Below are 23,665 nucleotides of genomic sequence, written 5' to 3' on the forward strand. Positions count from 1 at the left end.
CCATCACGTGCTTAGAGCTGGGGCCTATGAGCCAGGACTCCTGGGTTCTATTCCTTGCTTTGTCCACTTGAGACACCTAGGGCTTGACTCTTTTTTGAAGGGCCGAGTACCCACAATTACCATTGAAGTCAATGGACACCCAAAACTTGAGGCTCCATTTGGGAAAGTGTCATAATGGTCTATCCCATCAATCGCAGGCACACCTGCTATGGTTCTACACCAAAAAAGGGACAAGAATTCTATCTGCATTCCGGCACAAAGGTGTTGGTGTGTTGATAAGGCTGCTGTTAAAGGTATCAAGGCTTAAGCTGAAAGGCTGTTATAACTCCAGTTGTGTGGGGCGGTTGTTGATTTTTTAAATGAAAGCATTAGTTCTGTTTATTATCTCAACCCTCCCATCCCTGAAGATCCCTGTCATATAATGTTGGACCTAGAAAGAGGAGAACGTACTTCAGAAGCTGTCGTTTTCCCACATGGCTGTTAATGCAAGTTTCTTACTGAAGAGATTGTACATTCTAGATAGTGCCAGTGAATTCCTGTAATACGTCTCATCAGTGGAACCTTATAACCATTAAATAAAGAAGCCTCAACTGCTTCTCAGAGGTATTGCGTGGTACAGATGGGGAAATTGAGGCGCAGCGAGACTAAGTTATTCAGCAAGTCAGTGGGGATGTGAGGTACTTCCAGCCACTGTTTTTTTTTTTTTCCCTTGTGGCTTCCTCTTTTTTTCTTTTCTCAGATAAATGCTGTTACCCACTGGTTTCACCCTTCTTCTTTTTACTTCGAGTCATCTGTGTTGCAGACGGACTATTTAGGGAGGCTGCCATGCCGCTGGGTTTGCTGGGAGATTGGGCGCAAAGATCATTGCCATGCTGAGCCAGTGAGAGAAGGAGAGGAGAGCCTGTGAGAAGAGGAAACACTTGATGTGCAGGGCCACGTTGGTCCATGTGACACAGAACGACTGGTAATTATGGAAATCTGGATCCAGTTTTCATCTAGCGGGAAGAGTGGGGTGTGTATCGACTGGGCAATGCATTTCTACTTCTCTTACCTGGCTGGGAACTGGGACTGGCCCCACTAGTGGGCAGAGCAGTCTGTGTGCTGGGGTAGCAGAATGTTTAGGGATGGGTCAGGCAGGCTGCTGAAGTCAATCCCACTAGCTTTACCTAGTGTCGATCATGTAGTATCTATGTGTTGAAGTCAGTGAGTTTTGCCTGTGTGGGAACAGAGTAAGACTTGTAGAATTTAGCCCACTACGAGAGGGGAAGCTATATATATCCCAGGCTCTACAGAGCTGCTGCTGTCAGGAATGATGCAGTTTTCCCCCAAACAAGGGAAACACTCCTGGATTTGTAGGTGGCTGGCAGCCACTCTGGGCCACTGGCTATTGCAACAAATCCTGTTCTGATCTGAGCACTGCAATCAAATGCCTGGGTTAGAACCTAGGCGCCCATTTTGATGCAGCATTTGGCCCCAAATGGGCAAAACAAAGAATGGGGATAAGAGAAAATGTGTTAGTGTTTCGTTACAGACAAAGCCATCGTTAGGTCAGAGAGGTCTTGACGCAGCGTCAGGTTATTTCACGTTATTTTCTCTAAACGGGAAGAGTGAACCTGGCCCAAGTGTGCATTCCTTGTATCAAAATGTGATTTGCTAATCAAGGAGTAATGCAGATCTAACTGTAGGCTACAACTTCTGTAATGTGGCTTCTGCATCTTGATGACTACAGTCCCTGAATGGCTCCCTGATTCCTCGAATCAGCGTTTAGCCTAGTTGAGCTGACACTGGAAAATTCCAGTCTGGTTTCATTTTGGTACGTGGGTGTATTGGAAAGATTGCACTGGGGAGGAAGCATTATGGGAAAGAAATCTCAAAGTGCAGCTGCTGCTGAGGGTGGATGCGGTAAGTTCCTGCAAAAGTGACACACAGGAGGCTCTCTGCAGTGACACAATGCTCTGTTGACCAGCTCAGGCAGTGATGTTTCAAAGCAATGTGCATGGTGCATGTAAACGTTGCTAGGGTTATCCAGAGCTTGTGACTTGCACGTGCAATGTGTCCGGCACTGCTTATGGTTTGCAACGTTCTGTGTAAGTTGCAAGATCGTGTATAGTTGTGGGTTTTGCACATTCTCTTCCTTTGCAAATGCAAATTAGACACAATTAAAAATATTAGCTCTTGGTAGTTACAGTTAACTGCAATTTAAGAGCATAGATGTGGAGGGTTCTTCCCCCTCGAACCTTTCAAACAGGTTCACTCTAATGTTCTATCCCTGTTGCCTGAGGGGCTGTACAGCACCCTCTCCTTAGATCTCTGGTTTCAAGCAGGTAATAGCTGTCTGTTGTGTGATGGTTCCTTGTTTATGCTCCACCCTTGCACGTGTGGGTCACTAGATTAGGTTTGGGCCCAATCCCAAGCGGTGCTGAGTACGTGTGACCCTAGGTAATGTTGGTGGGACATGTAGGTTCTCCCTTGGTATAGCCTGTTGGGAATCCATATGCAATTTGAGTTCCTGGTGTCCTCAGCATCCACGCAGGAGCTTCTGGTCTTCAGTGCTACTGACCCAGGGTGCACGCTAAGTGGTTTCACTTCCCTCCTGTAATGACTCGGGAGATGGCCGGTTGAAGGGCACTCACCAGAATTTCATCACCTCTTCAGCAGTGGTGCCAGCCCTGCCAGCTGCTGAAGGAGCTTGGGATGTAGTACTTGCACAAGCTGGCATTTCTGTACATGAAGTGCCCCATGACCCGATCTGTTCATGCAAAGGGGGGTGCATGTATTTTTTGCGTACAGAGTTACAGGCTGCTGTGGGAGACGTGGTCGTCCCTTATGGTGAATGAGCGTGTTCCTAGTCCTCAGGTTGATGGTGTTGGGCCACCTGCTATCCTTGCTGCTCATCCCGAGCTGCTCTGAGGCTTATGGTGTGGCTTTCAGACAAGAAGACCTGGCCTGCCAGTATTTCTTGCTCTCCGCCATGTCGGAGCAGGAAGATGATGAAATGTGCTGGAATAACTTGGAGAACTTCCGGGTGAAGCTGATCTCCGTGATAGACCCCTCCAGAATAACGCCTTATCTCCGCCAGTGCAAAGTGATTAACCATGATGACGAAGAGCAAGTGCTTAACGACCCCAGCCTGGTCGTCCGGAAACGGAAAGTAGGTGGGTACTGAGCAGCTTCCGACTCCACGTGTTTGTGTGGGTGGCCTGCCTCTGGAGTGATACACTGGAATGAAAATGCCGTGGTGTCAGTTGCTTCTGCAGGCCACATGGTGTTACCATCAACCCATGTAGTGCAATTCTGGGAACCATGCTTTCAAGGTGCATCTTTTCCCAGCCATTTGAGAATGGTTTTCTCTAAATCCAAATAAACAGGTAAATAATTCCTTCTCCTCAAGCTAACATGTGGTGGATTTTCCATCACTGGCAATTTTTAAATCAAGATTGGATTTTATTTAGTGATTTATTTTAAGATCTGCTCTAGTTCAAAAGGAAATTATTTTGGGGAAGTTTTCTGGTCGGTGTTATAGATGAGGTCAGACTAGAGGATCACGGTGATCCCTACAGGCCTTAAAAAGCTCTGAATCTAGGATAAACTATTCCTGTATCTCAGGTTCAGAGGGACTCTGGCAACATTAGAAAGAAAAATTAGCCTGTATTACTAGGAGTCCCTGGGGTTATTCAATCTGAGAACATTACAAATCAAAGGTAATTTTCACCACTTATTCTATTTTACAATAACCCCTAGCTCTTTTGTGACTGTTTTCATCAGTAGACCTCGGTGCTTTAGTATTGTTACCCCCATTTTACAGATGGGGAAACTGAGGCACGGAAAGGGGAAGTGACTTGCCCAGGGTTACCCAGCAGGCCAGAGATGGGAACAGAATTGAGGGCTCTGGCGTCTCAGCCCAGTGTCTTAGCTTCTAGGTCATGCTGAATCACTGTTAGACCTCTGGAGGCTACTACAATCTAAACAACTGAATCAGGATTGAGATCCTGTGATATTAGGTGCTGCGCAGACACAGCCCCTGCCCAAAGAGTTTACAGTCTCAGAACAGTTGAGTTTCAGACATTGTGGGCCATGAAGTGAGGCCGGTTGCTTTCCCTTGGATAGTGAGTTACGCTTTCCAGTTCTCCTTCGCCACCATGGTAAGGAGCCGAGATTGGAAAGGCTTATTGTGGACTCCTCCTTTGCCTCCGTCCAGCTGAGTGTAGAATTCTTCTCTGCAGGATATTGACTAGCACACGCTTTGCTGCTGTTTAGGTTTCCAGCATTGCAGGGCGTGTTTAACTTCAGAATGACACAATGAGAGAGACTTGACTGTGAAAGCATCTCTGGTCCTATTAGACTTTAGAATTCCAACTTTAAAAGCTGGTGACAGACTTCTTGCTTCTCTTGCTCTCACTGTGGTCCCGCTTGTAGCAGGAGACGGAGGCTCGGTCCCGCTGACCTCAAGAGTGGAGCAGAGGCTCCAGCACTTCATGGCAGGTACCTTGCCCCTTGCAGGATCAGGACATCTGTGCCAGAAGTGGGGCCCACCTAACCATTGCCTCTTCTTGAATTTGAGACCAAAGCTGCCCAGAGTTATAGGAACTGCCATGGCTGTTTCATTCAAGCCTGCCTGCTCCTCCTCCTCCCTAGCCTTCAGCAAGGGATTGCTTCTCTTGCAGCACCTGCTGTTCGCAACACTAAAGTAGGAGCAGGGGCCTAGGGGCAAACCCTGCAGCTGTTGCTCAGTTAAATTGCCCCTTAAAGCCAGTGAGAGAGTTGCCTGGGCCACGCCTGCAGGGTTTGACACCAAGGACTCTTGTCTGCTCCTGCCTACAGAGGAACGCAAGTACCAGCCATCTCTGGAAGTTCAGGGAACGTGTGTTACTCTGACATGCTATGTTGCAGTAAGTGCCTTTGTTTCTGTATTGCAGGCGTCCTCCTGGATATACTTCAGAGGACAGGCCAGAAAGGTTTTGAGGCCTTTCTTGAGAGCCTAGAGCTTTACTACCCACTGTTATATATGAAAGTAACCGGCAAGGAGCCCAGCAGGGTCTTTTCGATGATTATAGGTAACGTTTTGCTTCGTTCCCACAATGGTCTCTTTATTTGATGCTGCTTTGCAGCTAGAGGAGACCTCAAATTCCACACCCAGTTAAATCCCTGGTGGCTCATGTGGGCAGAGCCCCAGCCAGCCTTTCAGACTGGGCCACTGGCTTGAAAGCTCTTCAGCGAGGGTCAGACTAACCTTCATGAGCAGCCGCCCAATACTAAGGCCCTGATCCTGCAGTCAGATTCCTGCAGGGAGAGCTCTGTGGAAGCCAAGGACTCCCGGGCCTCCCCACCCAGATCAGACTGTAGGTTGGAGACTAAAACACAATGCTGTGTTAGGAGCTACATCGCCACCCTCTCCCAGGGACTTCCAGTGCTGCTCCCTGTATCAGAAGGAAGAGCAGATGCTAGATCAGGGGTGGGCTGTCTCTCCCCAAACAGCCAGCCCCCACCCCCTATCCGCCCCCTTCCACTTCCTGCTCCCTGACTGCCCCCCCTCAGAACACCTGACCCATCCCACCCCCCCACCCCCCGTTCCCTGACCGTCCCCACCCCCTTACCATGCCGGAGCCAGCCACACCACTACGTTGCCCGGCAGGAGCAGCAGGCCAGAGCGTGAGGCTGCGGGGGAGGGGAACAGCAGGGGAGGGGCCAGGGGCTAGCCTCCCCGGCTGGGAAGTCAGGGGCTGGGCAGGACGGTTCTGTGGGCCGGATGTGGCCTGCAGGCTGTAGTTTGCCCACCTCTGTGCTAGATAATGGCCCGGTTCCCCCTCATGGACTGTTCAGCCATGGTGTAAGGAGACAGAATTCCCCATGAAATCACCAGGAGGTGCCCCCACTGAACATGGCTCCCAGAGTGGCCGAAGCCTGAGGCACTGTTCTGGAGCACCTGGCATGTCCACAGGCCACTGATGGTACAGGGCGAGGTGGGTCATTGCTCATTCTGGCTCTGGCCAGCTGTATGTCAGCATGACTGTACTGGGTGTGATCGTGCTGGCCATGGGGCTGGCTCGAGGGCCGGGGGAAGAAAAGCTGCCATGGCACTGACCTGTGGGTGTTGAGTACATGCACCATGGACTGGACAGCACTCGTCTGGAGGTTTTGTGATCCTGACTCATGATCAGGGACCTTTCTGCCTGGGACTGGGGACTGGGCCCCAGCTAAGTGGGGCAGGGACCATGTTGTGTGAGGGTCTCTGTTGCGCAGACACCGCGGGGGAATCGGGCCTGAGCCAGCTCCTGATGAACGAGATCATGAAGCTGCAGAGCGCCGTGCAGGAGGAGAGGAGGAAGGCTCAGGAGCTCAACATGTGGCTCCATGCCAAGGAGGATGCGATCAAGGAGATGCGGGTGAGGGACAGTGTGCTGCGGAAGCACCAGGAGAGGGCCCAGAAGATGAAGGAGGAGAGGGACAACTTGGCCAAGGAGCTGCGGAAATGTAAGGATGAGAACTACGACCTGGCCATGAGCTACGCCAAGCAGAGCGAGGAGAAGAACACAGCCCTGATGAAGAACCGGGATTTGCAGCTAGAGGTTGGTGCCTTGCCTGCTCTCCTTCCTCCCTCGTGCACCCCACCAGGGATTGGAGAGCTGAGCACAGTCAGGCCTTAGCGACTGCACGCTATAGTCAGATGGGCACCTCCCTTCTGCACCGTGTGCCAGGAGTCCTGAATGTGCTGTGCAGGACTAATGCATTAAAGGGGATTTTTGACACTTGGTGCTGCAGGCCTGGCTTTCCCCCTACGGCAACAAGGGTGCACGCAATGCAGACAGCATCATGCAGTTAGGCTTGCAAATTAGCACCATCAGCCCAGATGCTAGTGGCTGCGTGGGCCCTAGAAAATGAACAGGGTCTCCCCTATGTAGGGATGGGAGAGCCTGGCAGGGCTGTCCCTGCAACTTGGCTTGTTAGCTCAGATCAAACGTTGCAGCAGCTGGGGACAGATTGCAGTGCTGCTGCCATGTATCTTACGTGTGGGTAGGCAGGTACCATGTGCTGTGGGCAGAGAGAGGACTCTGCCTCAGGACTGTGCTGCATTCCCAGGGGTGGGGAAGGCATTCTCCTTGTGTTTCTTGCTGGAGGATGGGACTAAAACCATGCCACTACAAAGATGTCCTAGAATATCAGGGTTGGAAGGGACCTCGGGAGGTCATCTAGTCCAACCCCCTGCTCGAAGCAGGACCGATCCCTAAATGGCCCCCCTCAAGGATTGAGCTCACAACCCTGGGTTTAGCAGGCCAATGCTCAAACCACTGAGCTATCCCTCCTGGTGAGGCCTGACCAGCTCCAAATCCCCCTCCTCCCCTGCAGATTGACCATCTGAGGCACAGCCTAATGAAGGCCGAGGACGACTGTAAACTGGAGAGGAAGCACACGATGAAACTGAAGCACGCCATTGAGCAGCGGCCAAGCCACGAAGTGGTGTGGGAGATCCAGCGGGAGAAGGAGCTGCTGCTGGCCAAGAATCAAGAGCTGGAGAACACGCTCCAGGTCTGAGGAGGGCGGGCGTTGGGCCTCTGGGACTGGTTGGGGTAGCAAGTCTGCCTTGCTAACGCAGGCTTCTCCAAGGGGGTTGGTGTCAGGGCCCCCTCTTGGTGAGGCCAGGGAGCTTGGCGGGGTGAGAGCCATGGGTTAGAGTGGAGTGTGCTCATGGGTGCGTTGTGACAGAGGGACCCCCTGAGCGGTGGTGGTGGGTTATACAGTGTGTAAAGGTTGACAGCAGCTAGATGGGCTGAGGGGAGAGATATGAGCAGCCATGGTGGCAGAGGAGTACAGCATTGGAGAGAACAGCTAGGCCTGAGGCTCAGAAGGGTTTAAATCAAGGGCCCCAGACTTGCCCAACTCACTCTGCACCTTCCCCTAAACTGGCTGCCATGACAGCGAGATCCGAGGCTGGATGGGGGGACTGATCATGCCTGGCACTTTTTGTGTTCTGCAGGGCTGCACGGGAGCCTGCGGATCCCACCTGCTTGGCAGGAAATGGAGCAGAGCGCAGACGCCTTCATCTGTAACATGGAGGGAACAGCGGCCTGTGGGAAGAACAGATCCTGGCGCATGATGTCCTGTGTTGCTCAGAGCAGCACTTGCTAGGATTCTCGCTCTCCAGGCGACTCCCCTCCATCTCACAGATGAGGGCAGGCTGGTGCTGCATCGGAGAGCGTGTTGCTCATCTCTGCTTTAACCTGGAGGCAGGGTGGAGGCCACGGGGGTGGTGGAAGGGCAGTGAGAATTGGCCATTAGTGCTGTTAGGCTCAGGAAGGGGACAGTGCCTCCTGACCCCTGGCTTTCCTAGCCAGTTAGGCCACCCCTCATTGTAGCCCTCTGCCCCTTCCTCCTGGAGGTCGCCAAGGAAGGGAACTTGGAGAAGAACAGCCTCTATGTCCAGGCTCTGGAGGCTGATCGGAGACGGGCACTCGGGGAGCATCAGGAGCTGGTGAACACCATCTACAGCCTGCGCAAGGCACTCCGGCAAGCGGAGGATCTCCGGGACAAAGTACAAAGTCTGGTGGGAGCGGGGAGAGATGGAGTAAACTCCGCATGGGAACGTGTGTGCCATGAAAGCCACTCTTCCCTGTGGAGCAGAGCAGCACCTGGGCAACTAGCGCTGCAGCTTGGCTTCTGGCTCAGATCAAATGTTGCAGCAGTTTAATGAGAGACATGCTCCGACGGGTACTCCTCTGCTCTGGTACTGACTCTCTGTGTTGGGAAAGACTTGGCCCCTCTCTGCCTCACGTATAAGATGGGGTTGATGACACTGATCCACCTGGATCACCAGGAGAACTGATCAGTTACTGTTTGCAAAGTGCTTACATCGGCCACACATCTCCTTTGCCTGTTTACACTACAAGCCACAGGTGTTTCAAGAGTGAAGTGAGCTTCTGTGCTTTCCTTGCAGCACGCGGAGGAGAAGGAGGTGCTGGAGCTGCAGTGCATGTCCCTGAGGAAGGACTCCTGGATGTACAAGGATCGCATCGAGGCCATCTTGAAGCAGATAGAAGAAGTGGCTGCAGAAAGAGATCAGGTGATAAAACCTACTGTTTGGAGCACAGCTACCAAAGATAATGGAAGGTGTAAGCTCAGGCACCAGGTCAGTGACACGCTTTGCCCTCCCGCTTTCTGCACCAGGCGCTGCTGACCCGAGAACAGTTCCATATGCAATACTCCAAGAGCCTGGTCGACAAAGACGCATACCGCAAAGAGATCCGGGAGCTGGGGGAGAGGTGCGATGAGATGCAGCTACAGCTGTTCCAGAAGGAGGGCCAGTTACTAGCTGCTGAGGCCAAGCTGAAAAAGTTGCACCTGGAGCCACCCACGCTGGTATGTCTGCAGGAATACACAGCTACATGCAGATACTGTGCTATGGGCAGGGGAAGAGGCCGGTGAGCCCTGGCTGTGGGTGTTCCACTGACTTCATACACTGACACTGTCTGTAGTTGGGATCAGCCTCGATTCAGCAATTAATGGCTGTGCTTAGACAAGGGAAGCTGGAATTCGCCACAGTAGAGCTCACCCTGGTTTCCAGCGTAAGTAATCTCCGACAGTGCAAACGCATCCCTTCCTTGTTTGCATTTGGGGCTGTCCCTGGTGCATCAAGGCCAACTGCTGGTGACTGAAGCCCAGGAAGGACAAGTCTTGAGCCATTGGGGTGAAATCGGGGTGGGGGCGGGGGAAGATGTACCATAACTGTTCCTAAACCCCGAATGAAAACAATGTCCTAATATCCTAGTCTCGTGGGTGCCTTCTGTTTGAGCCAGTAGGGGCAGGTAAGAGGGAGGAAATCCCTGCGTCTTCGTTCCTAGATTTCGTTCCGTTTTACGTGCCATCGTTGCTGCTGTCTCACTGTGGAGTGGGGTCTGCATACAGATCCCTGACTGGCTTGTTTTCTTACAATTCCAGACTTCTGACCTAGATGACACCTCGCCCAGGAGCTCCCAAGAGGTGAGGAAGGTGGCTAGCTGGCTTTAGTCTGACCTCCTTATGGAAGGTCTTTGGGTTCCCCAGCTCTGCTCAAAGGCTCCTTAGCAGATAACCTGCAGCCAGCTTCTGTTTGTGCTCGAGTGGCACGAAGCACCCGAAAAAAACCACCCCAGCGTAACCAGCCAATGGAGGATGCCCCCGTGCAGACAAACCTCTAGGAGGTGTAGATCCTGCCATAGCAGGTCTTCCCCCTTTGCAGCTGCCAGAAGAGTGTGTGTATCTGGGGGGAGACGAGGACACTACTCCAGCCATCCCTGTGAGCAGGAACCAGGATTAGAGTAGTACCAAGGCTGCTCTGCTTTTATACTGGAGACCAGCCCGGTGGCTGGGTGGCATCAGGTTTGAGAGGATGTGTGCACCCATCCTGAGACTCATCCAAGCACATCTGGGCTGCAGCTCAGATTCTGGGCCAAGATTTGTAGCTCTGTGAGTGTAACTTTAAATGCTTGGGATACAAATAAAAGGCCCAGTTCTGCAGCCCTGAATCGTGTGGGGAGCCCCACTGACTCTGAGCAGATGACACAAGTCTCTGAGGATGCATTGAGACAGCCTTTCCAGCATGGTCCTTAGCATGGCCAGATTGCTTCAGCTGCCGTGAGGCAGCCGCATTCAGCGGTAGGTGATGAGCCTGATGTGGGACAAAAGGTGCCATACACACAATAGAAGTATTATCCTATGGTGTGGGGTAGTGTTTTCACTGGAGAATTGGCTTCATTCATGCATAGCACTTGTATCTACAGGCATGTCACTAAGGTGATATTGGGTAGGATGGGTCGGCTGCCTTGCAACTCTCGCTAGACTGGAAAGAGAAACTTGTGGAATCCTGGGGCTCTGTTTTTATTATTTGTCTTTTTTGTGGGAGATGAGGAGAGGAAAATGAGTATTGCTGTTTCCCCAGATTAGACCTATTTCTTTTTGTCCCAAAGCTCTCTTTCCATGGAAACCTAGATGAGGACACGCAGCTGTCTGATAAAAGTAAGACTTTTTGTTTAATTTCTGCTTGGAGACATTGGAGCAGTATTCCCGAGACCATATGCCTGGTGGTTAAAGCAGGCAGCTGGGAGTTGGGAACTCCTGGGTTCTGCCACTGGCTCTGCTGTGTGGTCTTGGGGCATCACTGCGGCCTGAATTCTCAAAAGTAATTAATGTTTTTTGGGGCCCCAATTTGGGACATGCTTAAAGGATCTGATTCTCCCAGGGTGGGTTCTCAGCACTTTGTGAAAGTCAACCCATAGAAGGTGTCTCAACTTTGTACCCCAAAATGGAGGTGTCTGGAACCCCTGGTCATCTCCCAAAAGAGATGTCTGTGAAGCCCCTTGCTGAGCACTTAGAGCCTTTTACCTTCATTCTTCTCTTCATTACATGTGATGTGGGAGGATCCTCCAGTGGCTGCATTCTGGAAGGAATATATTGGACTAGCTCAGTATAACAGCACTAGGCAGTACTGTTCCATTTGGTCCAAAAGTCTCATTAATAAGAGATTGCCAGTGTATTGATGCCCCTAGGAAAGCTTGGAGATGTGCAGGGCCTGACTTCTCAAAGATGTGGAGGACTCTCTGTCCCCAGTGAAGTTAAGGAGTACTGCGGGCACTTGGCATCTATGAAAATCAAACACTACATGACTCTCCTGGGCTCTCTCTGCTAGTCAGGACAGATCTGAGAACAGAACCCAGGTGTCCTGACTCCACTTTAACTGGACCGTGCACCTTTCTCCATGCTCTTTGTTGGGTTGCTTTTTTCCTTAAATTAATTTATTTTCACTTGGTTTTGACAAAAGCAGAACTAGCTAATGAACACACTATCCCCGGTTCTGCTTTTGAGGAGTCCCAAGTGGAAATGACTCATCACTGAGGAAGACTTGACAGGCTATGCTGAGGGTTTGAACTACACTTCCAAAAAGCTCTATCTAAAAAAGTATAGAGAAGGAAACTGCCAGCATGGGAGCGTCTTCCTGTTTTAACTTCTGAGGGGCCTGAATATTTTTTTTCACCCATTTTGAGAAGGCAGTTCACTCAAAAGCTTGAGAAACCCTGATCTGACTTTAAGTACCATTCCAGGTTGGTAGCGATCTCTGCTCCTGGATGGATTGCTGTGAGTTCAAGTTCTGCACTCACATGATGAAATTATAGTGTGAACTGCACAATTCTATATAGGGTTGACCTTGCTAGAAAACTAGGCTGTTTTTAACACAACCCTCGAGTGTGTTCTAACTAACATGATATTAAACATGACTTAGCTAGTGTGAACAGTGACAAGTCCATGTTTAATATCATGTTAGGTAATGTGACCTCTCAACTTGTCTTCATTAGAGAACAACCTAAGGGGCTGCTTTGTTGAGGTCCCAGATAGCAAATATCCCACATCTTTTTGAAAAGTTAGGGAAAAACCCCACTGTCCTGAGCAATGGCTAGTAAAATGGCAGCTTGCTCTAGTGGACTGAGGGCAGGACTGAAATCCAGGACCTCCTGAGGTCTGGTTTTCACTCTGCCACTGATTTGCTGTTTAGTTTTGGGCGAGTCACTTCAATTCTGTCTCCTTTTCCCCACCCATCTGTCAGTTGGGGACAGTAATGCAGATTACATTCCAAAGAGGTTGGAAGACTGGCTTAATGTATATGCAGCACCTTGAAAACGTGGCACACTCTGCATGTACCAAGCAATAATCTCCTATGCTAGGTGTGAGCTATTGCCAGTGACACAATGGCCATCGCCCTTCACCTGCATCGGTTACTGTGTTCTCGCTGTCTCACTCGTTAATTCTGCAAAGCGCTTTGGGACACCTGTGGTATGAAATGCACAACGTTTACAAGCAATTTGTTCTATTTCAAGGTTGTAAAACCACAAACCAATGATGTGAAGAAGGATTGGCTTGTGGTGAAGGCCCTGGATGGGGACTTGGGAGATCAGGGATCAATTCCTGGCTCTGCCACGCAATCCCTGGGTAGTCTTGGGCAAATCACTTCATCTCTCTGCGCCTCCGCTCCCTGTTTGTACAAAGGGAGAATCCTTCCTTTGTCTGCCTTGTCTCTATCAGATGGAAAGCTCTTTGGGGCTGGATCTGCTTCTAGAACAGCAGGGCCCCAAGTGCTAATGTAACAGATAATAAATAACACCAGTTTGCGACTACACTTGCAGTTTTTCCTTCTCTCTTAGAAGATCTCCCTGAAAATCAGGATCAGCAGCTCAGTGCGTTAGAGAGCATTCAGTGCCTGCAGTCGTCAAATGTAAGTGTCTTTGTGAACTCTCCGCTTCTTGCGACCTCGCTCACGGCGAATAACATTTGCATTTGCGATAGGCTTGCCCAGTTTGGAGGTACCTGGCACTTTCGCAGGGAGAGTTTTGTATTCTCATGACCAAATTCATCCTTCAAATAACAGCAGGGCATCAGTGTCCCTTACATCTCTTCGGGAGTGGTATGGGTGGGAATGGAATCTGCCAATCAACACATCCGCTGCCGCACTGTCAGTCAGGAATGTACTGCTTTCAACTCCTGTTACAAGAATGGGCAGCCTACAGATGCCATCTCCAGCAGGGCACTTTTGGGACTGTTGTTGGTGTTTCTCTCATCCACTTGACCTTAATGTTCGGATGTAGTGGCTGGTCCTGCCTTCTTTGCATAACCTGAACTCCCATTGTTGTCGTCGTCGATCATCTATATTGCTGTAGTGCCGGATCAGGACCTTTGCCTGTACAGCGCCTCATGCAACACATAGTAACCGCTTGCCCCTGTCCCACAGAGCTTAGACTCTGTGGGTGTCTTGTTGAATAGGATTTGCTGGATCTAATTCAGGAATAATCCACATTAAATTTAAGGGATGATATCGAGCCTCTGATTTTCTAGAATTAGCACTGGCAACACTATTTGGGTTTTTAAGCAATTTCCTATCAACGGGAGTGTTTTTCTTTTCTCATCTACGTCAGCCCTTGCAAATATCTCTCAGCTTCTCCTTTTTCTCCTAACATCGTGTTTCAGCCACTGCTCGTTTCTCCCCCTGCTCCCCAAACCTGCTGTAGCTAATTAATGTTCAGCGTTTGTGTTGTCTGGGCACTGGTGTTTGTGATTAAAAGGTCTCCAAAGTAATATTGCTGTTTCTACTCACACTGCTGGGAAGAGAGTGTGAACCTCTGGCTTTACAAATGGATGAATGTGGACATCCCTTCTGTGCCCCAGGAGCTCTGCTGTCATTGCAAAAGGAGATCTTAAGTGGTTTATCTTCTGATTCTGGTGTTTAGGGCTTCACCCTCCAAGCCCTCACTAGGGCAAGTAGCTCCATTGCCTTTGGTGGGATCGGTAGCATGAACACTAATCCGTAAATGATGCAGGAGCGGGCTCCTGTACAACACACAGTGGGTGCTATGAAGAACCAGCCTGCTCAGGAGAGATGAGGGCAGTTCAGCAGTTGGGGAGGGAACGGTGGTGGCATGGATCTTCAGTCCATCAGACGCCTTCAGAATGAGGCCATAGAGTTTTAAGTGTGAGCCAGGGCTGGAGCCTGACTCAGCCATGCACAGGATAATAGGGCCAGGAGTGAATGCAGGAGGCTGTAATGTTCCCTGGGACTTGTGGATGTCAGAAGCTGCCAGCACAAAGCTCGAGTGCTTTCTGAAGGGCAGCAGCACCCAGAGAATGCATTTGGCCATGAAGTTGCTCTCCGCCCATTTACTGGTACAGGCTCATTTTTGAGTGAATTGAGCGCTCATGGAAACCACTGGGAGCACACATCGTGGCACTGCATGGATAGCGGCTGTCCGTGTTCTCCACACCCCCTCCACTGCCCTGCCCATTGTGCCTCTCCTTTGTCCTTCAGAGGCCAACTCCAGAAGTTGAGTCTCGTTGCCCACGTAATTCCTGGCCTCTCTGTAGAGCAAGGCTGGCCCCATCCCCAGCCCGTCCCCAAGCTTCAACTAGACCAGGCCTTTCTTTTCCTTTCCAGGAGGGTGGCCCACCCAATGGAGAGCTGGCTGAGAAGGAGCGGCGGCGGATGAAGGACAGCTTTGAACACTATCGGAGGTGTGGCCTGTGCTCTCAGGACTGCTCTTGCCATATTTGTTTGCATAACCTACTGGTCACTGTGTGTCATGTCCCCTGTTGTGCCTGATCCACGGAGGATGAGAGTTTGTTACTGCCTCCTTTTCTAGCTCAAGCTGTAGGGACTCGTGCATTTAGTCCAGATGTACCGAGCATGTTGGCCAAAATGGAAGCCGTTGCATTGCACTGAAACAAGTGTGGATGTTTTCAGACAAATGTATAACATGGCCTGTGTCATAGGCTGCTTCATGCCATTTCCACAGTAGTTTAACAGAGGGGTACCCAGAGGACATAAGCTGGAGGTGGTCACCTGGGTCATGGGCACTGGATCACAATGCCACTCACTCAGATTTGTAGGGGGTCTATGCAGGGGCTCATGGGCCATAGGGGTCAGGCTGCTGGTGGAGATAAGGGGTTCCTGAGAGGAGAAAATGAGGGTCAGGTGGCAGGGACACATCTATGCCTCCCACCCCAGACTTTTAATGGCACTCTGCAGTCCTGGGGGCACCATGCTTTGGGAACTGCTGGCTTGGTAAGTTTGATCTATTTTACTAGCGCAGGGTTCCATCCTGCTACTGCTGACACCAAAGACCAAGTTCCTATTAATGAGACTCGGGGCAGGTTTGAGCCGTTTCAATCCCCAAAGACGGAGATGGAGGCACTCCGCAGCTTGCAATAATTCTGAAAGGGCCGAGCATCTTGTAAAATACGGATCTTAATTTGCACACTAAATAGAAATGATCCAAAAGAGCTAAATACTGGAGCAGATTACAGGAAACATCTAAAACCATGTTGTATTGTTTCTGTAAGTGGTAGTGTGCTGGGCTCTTACGTAATATTTGTATTCAAGAAGGAACTGAGAGTCTGGAAATTCTCGCGTTCAGTTGTACTGTACTTAAAGGAATATAGGACTGGCTTTACTGCTCTAGACTAAATCCAATAAACTGCTTCTGATCACAGTCTATATTGGATGCTGGAGAAAACCCAGAATACTAATAACAATTGTGGATAATTTATTTGACAAAGTTGCCCCAATGAACAATGTTGATTCAGCCAGTGCTCCCCAGAAGGTACAGGCATGTGTGATACTGTTATCATGGAAGGAGACTTCTTCCTGACCTTCAGCAGGTGATTACTTTGTTTCCCGATGCATGAATGTAGATAGGCCTTCTTAATTTTTACTTTGGCCAGTGTTTGACTGGGTACTAATTGAGTTTTTTGAGTTTGCTGGTTTATGTGTAATTGAGAAGCTTGTTCCTCATGGCATTTTTTTTTTCTCCTAAATGTTTAACCTAACTTACAGGAAGAGGGCATTGCGAAGGGTGCAGAAGGGCAGACACCATGAAGTGGATTGGGAAAACAACACTGGTAGTGACAACACAGATACTGAAGGCTCCTAATAGCATCAGCCCAACCGCAACGGAAATTACAAAAAGTTTGCTGGGGATGTAGTGCAAGAATCTTCCCTTCTGCCCATCCAAGCTGATTGACATTTAAAACTTTTTCTAAACCACCACCATGAACATTTACCAAGTTGAAGGCACTGGACTGGGACGCAGGAGATCTGGACTATATTTCTGCCTCTGCCATAGCACTCCTATGCGACCTTGGCCTAGTCTCCTAACTGGTTGACATCTCTGATTCAGAACCCTAATTCTTTTATATATTTAATAGGGATGATGATGATGTCCTTCCACAAGGAGTTTAATTCATTTAGACTCATACCACAATTGCTGTAGCAGAAATTCTTACAATCATGGTGCTATGTTAGTGCATTGTAGTATTCTGTGCAAAAAACAGTCCAAGTAAAAAATATACTTTATTTGCTTCAAAAATGGGCTTAAGTGGTGTGCTAAAAATGTAAGGTATGCTAAAAGTTGTTGCTATAGCAACAGTACACAACAATGGGATATGAAAAACCCACCTACTAGCTTAAGAAAATCTTTCTTATGATTTCCAGAAAAATAACTAAATAAGGGAGAATATAATACCAATTAATGCCTCAATTCCACAATTGCTAGCCCCCTCTGTTAAAAAATAACGAGCCATCCCCTGCTCACCACCAAACAAAATCGTGAGACTTTAATAAATGGATTCCTTTTATTTTATTATTTGTTTCCTGCATTCAGGTTGTTTTTTCTTCCATACCTATGAGGGCTAGAACTTCACTGTCTTGTTTTATGTTTTAAATGAAACCGGAAGAGCTGGGGTGTTACGCATGTTTGGAATGGCAACACTGTGCTCTTGTAACTCCAGCTGTGTGAGCAGGCCTCGGGTGGAGCTCTATGCAGGTGTCATGGCCAGGTACTCCAACACCGGAAGGGCCTAAACCAGAAAACTAACCATATCCAGCAGGGTGCAAAGGGCCTGCCCCTATATCACTAGTAAATATAAAAGCAAACACCCAATAGCATAGGTTTGACCAAAACTAATTTAGCTCCACTCTCTTGAATAGCATTTTTGAATATATAGCAGTTGTTATGTTAAGGGCTTCTAAGGCTCTGTGTAATATCAAAAAGAGAGAGCACTAGTGTATGGATAGTGACCCCGACTGGTGGTTTATAGGGGTAGATGTCCAATGCTAATAGCAAAGAAGAGAACACACTCTCTTTGCACATGACCTGCTGTCCTTCTGCCCACCTGCAAGTGGACTTATATAGCTTCACCATGTAACAGGTTTTTATTTCTCTTGCCTATTCAGCGGTTGCTAAGGTTTCTCACACTACTCTGACAAGTGGGATGTGAGACCTTACTGGACCCTGGCTTCCTCCTTTAGTGGTAGATAGCAGGCTCAGCGCAAACCTGGGTCCGTGCTCTGCGTGGCCAGAGCCCCGGCTGGCTAGCAAGGGTGCCTCTTTACTTGGCATGGGGACAGTGGGGTAGGTGTGCCACTCGATGGCCCAGCCACCATTGGTGGGGGACAGAGCACCTACGACTCTGAGGGATGGGGGAAGGAGGGATCCCTTCTATCAGATGGATTTTTCTGGGGGAATGGGGACCTTGTATGTTGATTTAAGGCTATAGGGTCTAGAGGAGTAGGGGAGACCCCCCCCCAGTTCAGTGGTTGGGGGAGGGGGAGAATGGGCAGGGCCTGCAGTGGGGGGCAGGGACAGGAGTCTCCTGTGTATGATTTTGGGGTCTAGGAGCAGGGCTCCCCCCGGGCACCCAGCTCGGGGATGTTGGGGAGGGGCCCTACTTCTGATTTTGCAAATAGAAAAGCCCGCCCCCCCAGTAGCCCGGAGGGGGGCAGGACGGGCTCCCCCCGTAGCCCAGTGCGTGGGGACCCCCCCCCAGTACCCCGGTAGATTGGGTGCACGAGGGCTCCCATATCCCGGGCCCAGCGGGGGCGGGGAGCCAGGCTCGCTGCCCACACCTAAGATGGCGGCCGGAGCGTCGGCGGCCGCCCCATCCGGCAGCCGGAGCGGGCGGGATGCTGCGGGCCGGGCGGAGGCTCGGGGCCCGGCTGGGGTCTGTGTGGCGATGGGCCCCGCCGTCCCGTCCCAGGGCTCGGGCCGCCCCAGGGCCGCGCCCCTGCTGCCCGGAGCCCGCCTGGCCTCGCGGGCTCTGCAGCGCCCCCGGGCCGGGCGGCGCCGTGGGGCGGGTGGAGGCCGCGCACTACCGGCTGGTGTACACCTGCCAGGTGGGGGGGCCTGGGGGCCCCTGAGGAAGGGGAGAGGCTGGGGTGGATGGGTGATGGGGGGCCCTGAGAGTTGGGTGCGAGGGGTACCCCAGTGATTGAGGGCTGAGGACTCGGGACAAGGTAGCTGGGCATATCGCTGTTATCTTTTGGGGGGCAGCTGTGTTGTTTTGGGGCTGGGAGTTGCCGCACGCTTGCAAACGAGGAGGCTCTTAAACCCCATAAAACCATGTTTTGTAGCCCCGCAGCCCCTATTGCAAAAGGGAAGGCGACTAAGGCTAGTGCCCACTAAAACTGCTTCCCCCTTTTAGCTCTTCTTTTAGTATTAATAAAGTGTGCGTGTTTCATTTAATCCCTTGAATGTCTTACTCAAAGCTAACGTGAGATGTCACGTTTTGGGTGAATATTTTTTAATCCGCATCGGGGTTGTTTTAGTTCATAATAATGTTTTGATTATTTGCCATCTGTGCTTTCATAGTAAAATTCAAACCTTTAAATCATATCCAAAATAAACTTAAATACACAGGAGTTGGTCTTTCCTGAGGTTTAAAAACACAAACCAGTACAATCCATGATACCTAAACAACCAAGAATATCAGGTTTGAGAAACTGATCTGTATTCTAGTTTACGTTTAGGAATCCAAACCAGTGTGGTTTTTTAATTAGTCTTTCAGCAAGAGGGTAAGAAAAGATCAGTAAGTCTCAGAAATCAGAATGCATTTGAGACTGTGTTCTTTCCATTGGCCCAAGTTCAAATGGTATAGGAAGGGAGCATACAGCTGGGTAGATCATCTTCTGGGGCTACATGACCGCTTTAGTTGAAGAAATGTTATGGATGGGGGAAAACAAGTCCTTTTTACTGAGATAAACGGTGTCTCTGGTTTTGTTGGGTAGTAATAGAGTTGTGCCTTTTTACAAAATAAACCTATAAAATGTAAGCATCTTGGTCATGGAATAAACTTTGTTTACTTTTTAGGTCTGCAAAACACGGTCAGCAAAAACGATTTCCAAACTAGCGTATCATAATGGCGTGGTGATAGTAAAGTGTCCTGGTTGCAAGAATCATCACGTCATAGCAGATAACCTGGGATGGTTTTCAGATTTGGAGGGGAAAAGGTAAGTGTGTCAGTGACAGCAACCTTCCGCCTTCTGCCCCCTGAAAGGCCATCAAAATGTACCCCAGTCCGGTTTAGCTGGTACACTGGACTTCTGTTTCTTGTAGGCTTTGTAAGTGGTGGTTTAAATGCTCAGGAGAGTTATTGCAGGGGATAATCTCTGATTCAGCCAACTTTCTGAAGCATGTAAGAAGATTCCACTCCCCTGGCCGAGTTTTCTGACCCGTTGCAGATGGGTGGTATAAATAATGGAATCGCCCAACCGAGGCCCACTAAGTGGGATGTAGCCAAAACAGTTAGAAAGTGCATGTTGCACAGATATCACTGTTTCTAGTTGCAATCTTATTGCTGGATGTGATATTCTTTTGTTCTCCATCAGGCCTTATTAAATCATTGCTAGTCTCTGGCTAGCATGTTCAAAGGAGCCTAAAGGAGTTAGGTGCTCAAATCCTGTTGAATTTCAAAGGCTTCCAACTCCCTTCTACTCCTTTGAAAATCCCACCTCTGTCTTAAGTGCAGTTGCCAAATTAGTGATCATATTGGGTGAAAGTTGCCCCTAAAGGCCTGTAATCCCAGTTTCTCCACAGTCACCTGGACTCGCTCTGCTAGGAGAAAATGTTATATTCATCTTCAGAACTTGAATCCCAGCTAATGGTGAAAACAGAATGCAGCTGAGAGCCCCTAAGCCTCAGCTGCAAAATCTAACATCTAGTCTCATGGGCACCTTTGTAATGTTACTAGTGTTTTTTAACTTGTAATTCAGGAACATTGAGGAAATCCTAGCAGCCAAAGGGGAGAAAGTGAGACGTGTGGTTGGCGAGGATGCCTTGGAACTGCTCCCGGAGAGGACTGCAGAGACAGAGTCTCAAAATCACCACACAGAGGGAGAAGGTGGGGGAAGGTCCTCGGAGTCTGGAGGCAAGGGAACAACCTGATCAACAGAGTTCCCTCTGCTCTGCACTTGGCAGAGAAAGACTTTGCCATTTCTCTCCCCCTTTCAACTTTGTGTTTTTTTATTTTTAAATAAATTCAAGATCAGGGAAGCCTTGGCCTCTGGTTTATTCCTGTCTTTGTACTGTGCAGCTTCATCTTTGACCAGTCACATGGGAGTTGTTTTTTATAGCTGGAATCTTCATGTTCTCACTGTAGCATGTAGTGGTGATTTTAAAACCAGCCTTATTTCTTAAATGACACTAGGAATCCTGCTTTGTTCTCTTGTTCCACGCCTGGAACCAGTAGGTCTTCATTAACTTGTTTGGGCCCAGAGGGGGAAAGCACTAAATTAGTGAGTTTTAGCAGTGTTTTGCTGTTCTCATCTGCTATCTGCATATATTAAGGTTAGTTCCTCAGGTGGTATAAATCAGCATGGCTGAATGGAGAGAGATTGACTCGTACCAGCTGCCGAGCTGGGCTCTTAATGGAATTGGAGCTTGCATAGCCAGTGAGATTCTGTAGCAGGGAAGTATGCCCCCAGATCTCTCTGCTGCTTAGCAGGGTGGCTGTTCTGCCTCTTGTTTCCCCACCTTGGTTTCTTTCTTGCATCCACTATTAACTTTAGGCAGCTTGGTAAATCATCTGCCAGAGGTGGCTGGTACTTGGGGTCTGATTCCTCTGAGGATGAATGTTTGGTCTGTAGAAGGCACTTTCTTGTAGGGAAAATGCAGCCTGTGGCGTGGGTTGTTTGGCTGTAATTATCTGAGAAGGATTTTGCACCCTTCCTGCCAAGGGGCTGCTGCAGTCAGGCTGTAGACCCCTACTCTGCCTTCCCTCATCTCCATTCCAGCCACAAGAACCAGCAAATGGGTGAGTGACAAACCAGAGGTTTCTGCTTTACAGGCACTGGAACTGCAGTTAGTCTACCTCGGTTCTGCACCAGGGCCTTCTGGCAGGATGGGTGTATGCACATACAAGCTAGAGGGATGATGTTTAGTCAGCCACGGCTAAGATCTCCATTGTGGTCTGCACCAGGCATGATGGGGGTAGCCAGAAAGTAGTTGCGCTGTCCTGGACACAACCTCTCCAGGTCATGCACAAACTTTCATCCTTTCATAATCCGTCAGCAACACGCACTGCTTTCCTGTGCTGCCCTGGGCATGTCTCGAACGCTGGGCTGGTGCCCAAGTGCTCCTGAGTTCTAATTTGGGCTCTGCCACCGTTGCTACATGGTGTTGGGCAAATCACTTCACCTTTCTACCTCAATTGTCCCCTGGTGCAAAATGGGGATTAGGAAATCTAATTCCGTTCCTCAGGGGGTGTTCTGAGGATTAATTAAAGTTTGTAAAGTGCTGAGGAGATGAGTCCTAAGTCTGAAGAGTGTTCCTAGAGCCACTTGGCAAACACTGTCGAGGTGCTTATTAATTTTATTATGGGATGTTAAAATCAACCACAGTAAAAACTAAAAGGCTAGCAGGATGACCTAATGCACAATGTTATTTCAATGATGCGTCTTGCAGCAGAATGGTCCTATCAGATTGTCTTTGGGAAAGACGGATTGACACCCTTTATTCTGGGGGAGGGAGGAAGAAAACGGACTAGGCCCTGAGGTGTAGTGGCCTTTCTTGCTGAAGTGTAATAAAGAGAACCCGAGTCCTTATCTGCGCTTAAATATCTGTCTCTTTAGGTTCTTATATGGCCTTGCCAGAGTATGTGAGCACCTCACATATATTCATGAACTCGGTGCCATTCATCTGAAGCTCTCATAGTACTTTAGAAATGTTAATTTAGCCACCAAACAGCTCTGGGTGGAAGGCTAGGAGTGTCTTCATGCTTACAAAAAGAAAAGGAGTACTTGTGGCACCTTAGAGACTAACCAATTTATTTGAGCATAAGCTTTCGTGAGCTACAGCTCACTTCATCGGATGCATTCAGTGGAAAATACAGTGAGGAGATTTATATACACACAGACCATGAAAAAAATGGGTGTTTATCACAACAAAAGGTTTTCTCTCCAGGTTAGTCTCTAAGGTGCCACAAGTAGGGAGAAAACCTGGATTTGTGCTGGAAATGGCCCATCTTGATTATCATATACATTGTAAGGAGAGTGATCACTTTAGATAAGCTATTACCAGCAGGAGAGTGGGGTGGGGGGAGAGAAAACCTTTTGTTGTGATAAACACCCATTTTTTTCATGGTCTGTGTGTATAAAAACATCTTCTGTATTTTCCACTGAATGCATCCGATGAAGTGAGCTGTAGCTCACGAAAGCTTATGCTCAAATAAATTGGTTAGTCTCTAAGGTGGCACAAGTCCTCCTTTTCTTTTTGAGATTCCATTGTGACAGATGCTTTAGAAATGAATGTAATAATATATATACCTCTCCTTGAGCACTGCGAGCTCGGTGCTGTTTTGGTAATCATGAACTTGCAAACTTATCTTTAAGAAGTCTCTCTTACCAGTCCGTTTATACACTAATTAAGGACAATGGGATTACACTACTCAATGGGCCATGTGGCAAGGGAGCGATATAGGGAACCCGCTCTTTAAATGATACTGTTCACCTAAGGTAGCAACGAACAAGGGGGAGAAGGCTGGAGAGCTGCCGAGGATTCACAGCCAATGGGGGATAAACACCTCTGAAAATCAGGCCACAAGTTGTTTGTTATTATTTAGTCACAGACCAAAACTCCACTGTGCTAGGCGCTGTACAAACACAGAACAGAAAGGTGATCCCTGCTCAAAGGGGCTCACTCTTGCAAGATCCACAGCAATGTTTCTGTAGGGTCTTCCACGCTGTCCATGTATTGGATTGGATTTGAATGACCTATTTTAAGAACACCCTGGAAAGGGATGTATTTATCTGCATGATGGAGAAGTCTAGTTGGGAAACAAATCCACTGTTGTCTGAAGCAAAACTGCTGAAAAGTCTAAATTGGAA

General features: G+C 49.2%; 3 protein-coding genes across 8 annotated transcripts in view; all 3 read left to right on the forward strand.

The window, feature by feature from the left end:
• SNAPC4 (small nuclear RNA activating complex polypeptide 4) overlaps positions 1-891 on the forward strand; it is a 32,468-nt gene extending 31,577 nt beyond the window's left edge. For both annotated transcript variants that reach the window (XR_012155277.1, XM_073314597.1), the window contains one exon: positions 803-891. The gene's annotated coding sequence lies outside the window, so the exon portion shown is untranslated. The remainder of the gene's footprint in view (positions 1-802) is intronic.
• On the forward strand, positions 874-17,147 carry CARD9 (caspase recruitment domain family member 9). Of its 5 annotated transcripts, none has more exons than XM_073314601.1 (14): positions 874-964; positions 2,850-3,155; positions 4,917-5,054; positions 6,241-6,566; positions 7,345-7,524; positions 8,375-8,527; positions 8,930-9,055; positions 9,160-9,351; positions 9,931-9,972; positions 10,938-10,986; positions 13,164-13,234; positions 14,945-15,021; positions 16,093-16,167; positions 16,343-17,147. In XM_073314601.1, exons 2-14 carry the CDS (start codon positions 2,861-2,863, stop codon positions 16,437-16,439), a joined length of 1,821 nt encoding a protein of 606 aa, XP_073170702.1. In that variant the 5' UTR covers positions 874-964; positions 2,850-2,860; the 3' UTR covers positions 16,440-17,147. The 5 variants fall into 5 exon arrangements, 4 of the variants coding, with proteins under 4 accessions (XP_073170702.1, XP_073170705.1, XP_073170701.1 ...); XM_073314604.1 differs by having other exon boundaries at positions 875-964; positions 2,932-3,155; XM_073314600.1 differs by having other exon boundaries at positions 887-964; positions 2,857-3,155.
• A 1,247-nt stretch (positions 17,148-18,394) lies between these two features.
• DNLZ (DNL-type zinc finger) lies at positions 18,395-20,860 on the forward strand. Its single transcript, XM_073314605.1, has 3 exons — positions 18,395-18,679; positions 19,653-19,792; positions 20,555-20,860. Exons 1-3 carry the CDS (start codon positions 18,470-18,472, stop codon positions 20,724-20,726), a joined length of 522 nt encoding a protein of 173 aa, XP_073170706.1. The 5' UTR covers positions 18,395-18,469; the 3' UTR covers positions 20,727-20,860.
• Positions 20,861-23,665: the final 2,805 nt, after the last annotated feature.

This window comes from Lepidochelys kempii, chromosome 16 (genome assembly GCF_965140265.1).
Source record: "Lepidochelys kempii isolate rLepKem1 chromosome 16, rLepKem1.hap2, whole genome shotgun sequence".
NCBI classification, from domain to species: Eukaryota; Metazoa; Chordata; order Testudines; family Cheloniidae; genus Lepidochelys; species Lepidochelys kempii.

What these genes read in the sequence shown, in the direction of transcription:
- CARD9 (XM_073314600.1), top strand. Translation starts at nt 924, where the DNA reads ATGTGCAGGGCCACGTTGGTCCATGTGACACAGAACGACTG. An exon ending in CGCCCAGGAGCTCCCAAGAG is followed by an intron (nt 9,973 to 10,937) that starts GTGAGGAAGGTG and finishes TTTGTCCCAAAG; the next exon opens with CTCTCTTTCCATGGAAACCT. An exon ending in TTCTTCCTGACCTTCAGCAG is followed by an intron (nt 16,168 to 16,342) that starts GTGATTACTTTG and finishes CCTAACTTACAG; the next exon opens with GAAGAGGGCATTGCGAAGGG.
- DNLZ (XM_073314605.1), top strand. Translation starts at nt 18,470, where the DNA reads ATGCTGCGGGCCGGGCGGAGGCTCGGGGCCCGGCTGGGGTCTGTGTGG. An exon ending in GGCTGGTGTACACCTGCCAG is followed by an intron (nt 18,680 to 19,652) that starts GTGGGGGGGCCT and finishes TTTACTTTTTAG; the next exon opens with GTCTGCAAAACACGGTCAGC. An exon ending in TCAGATTTGGAGGGGAAAAG is followed by an intron (nt 19,793 to 20,554) that starts GTAAGTGTGTCA and finishes CTTGTAATTCAG; the next exon opens with GAACATTGAGGAAATCCTAG.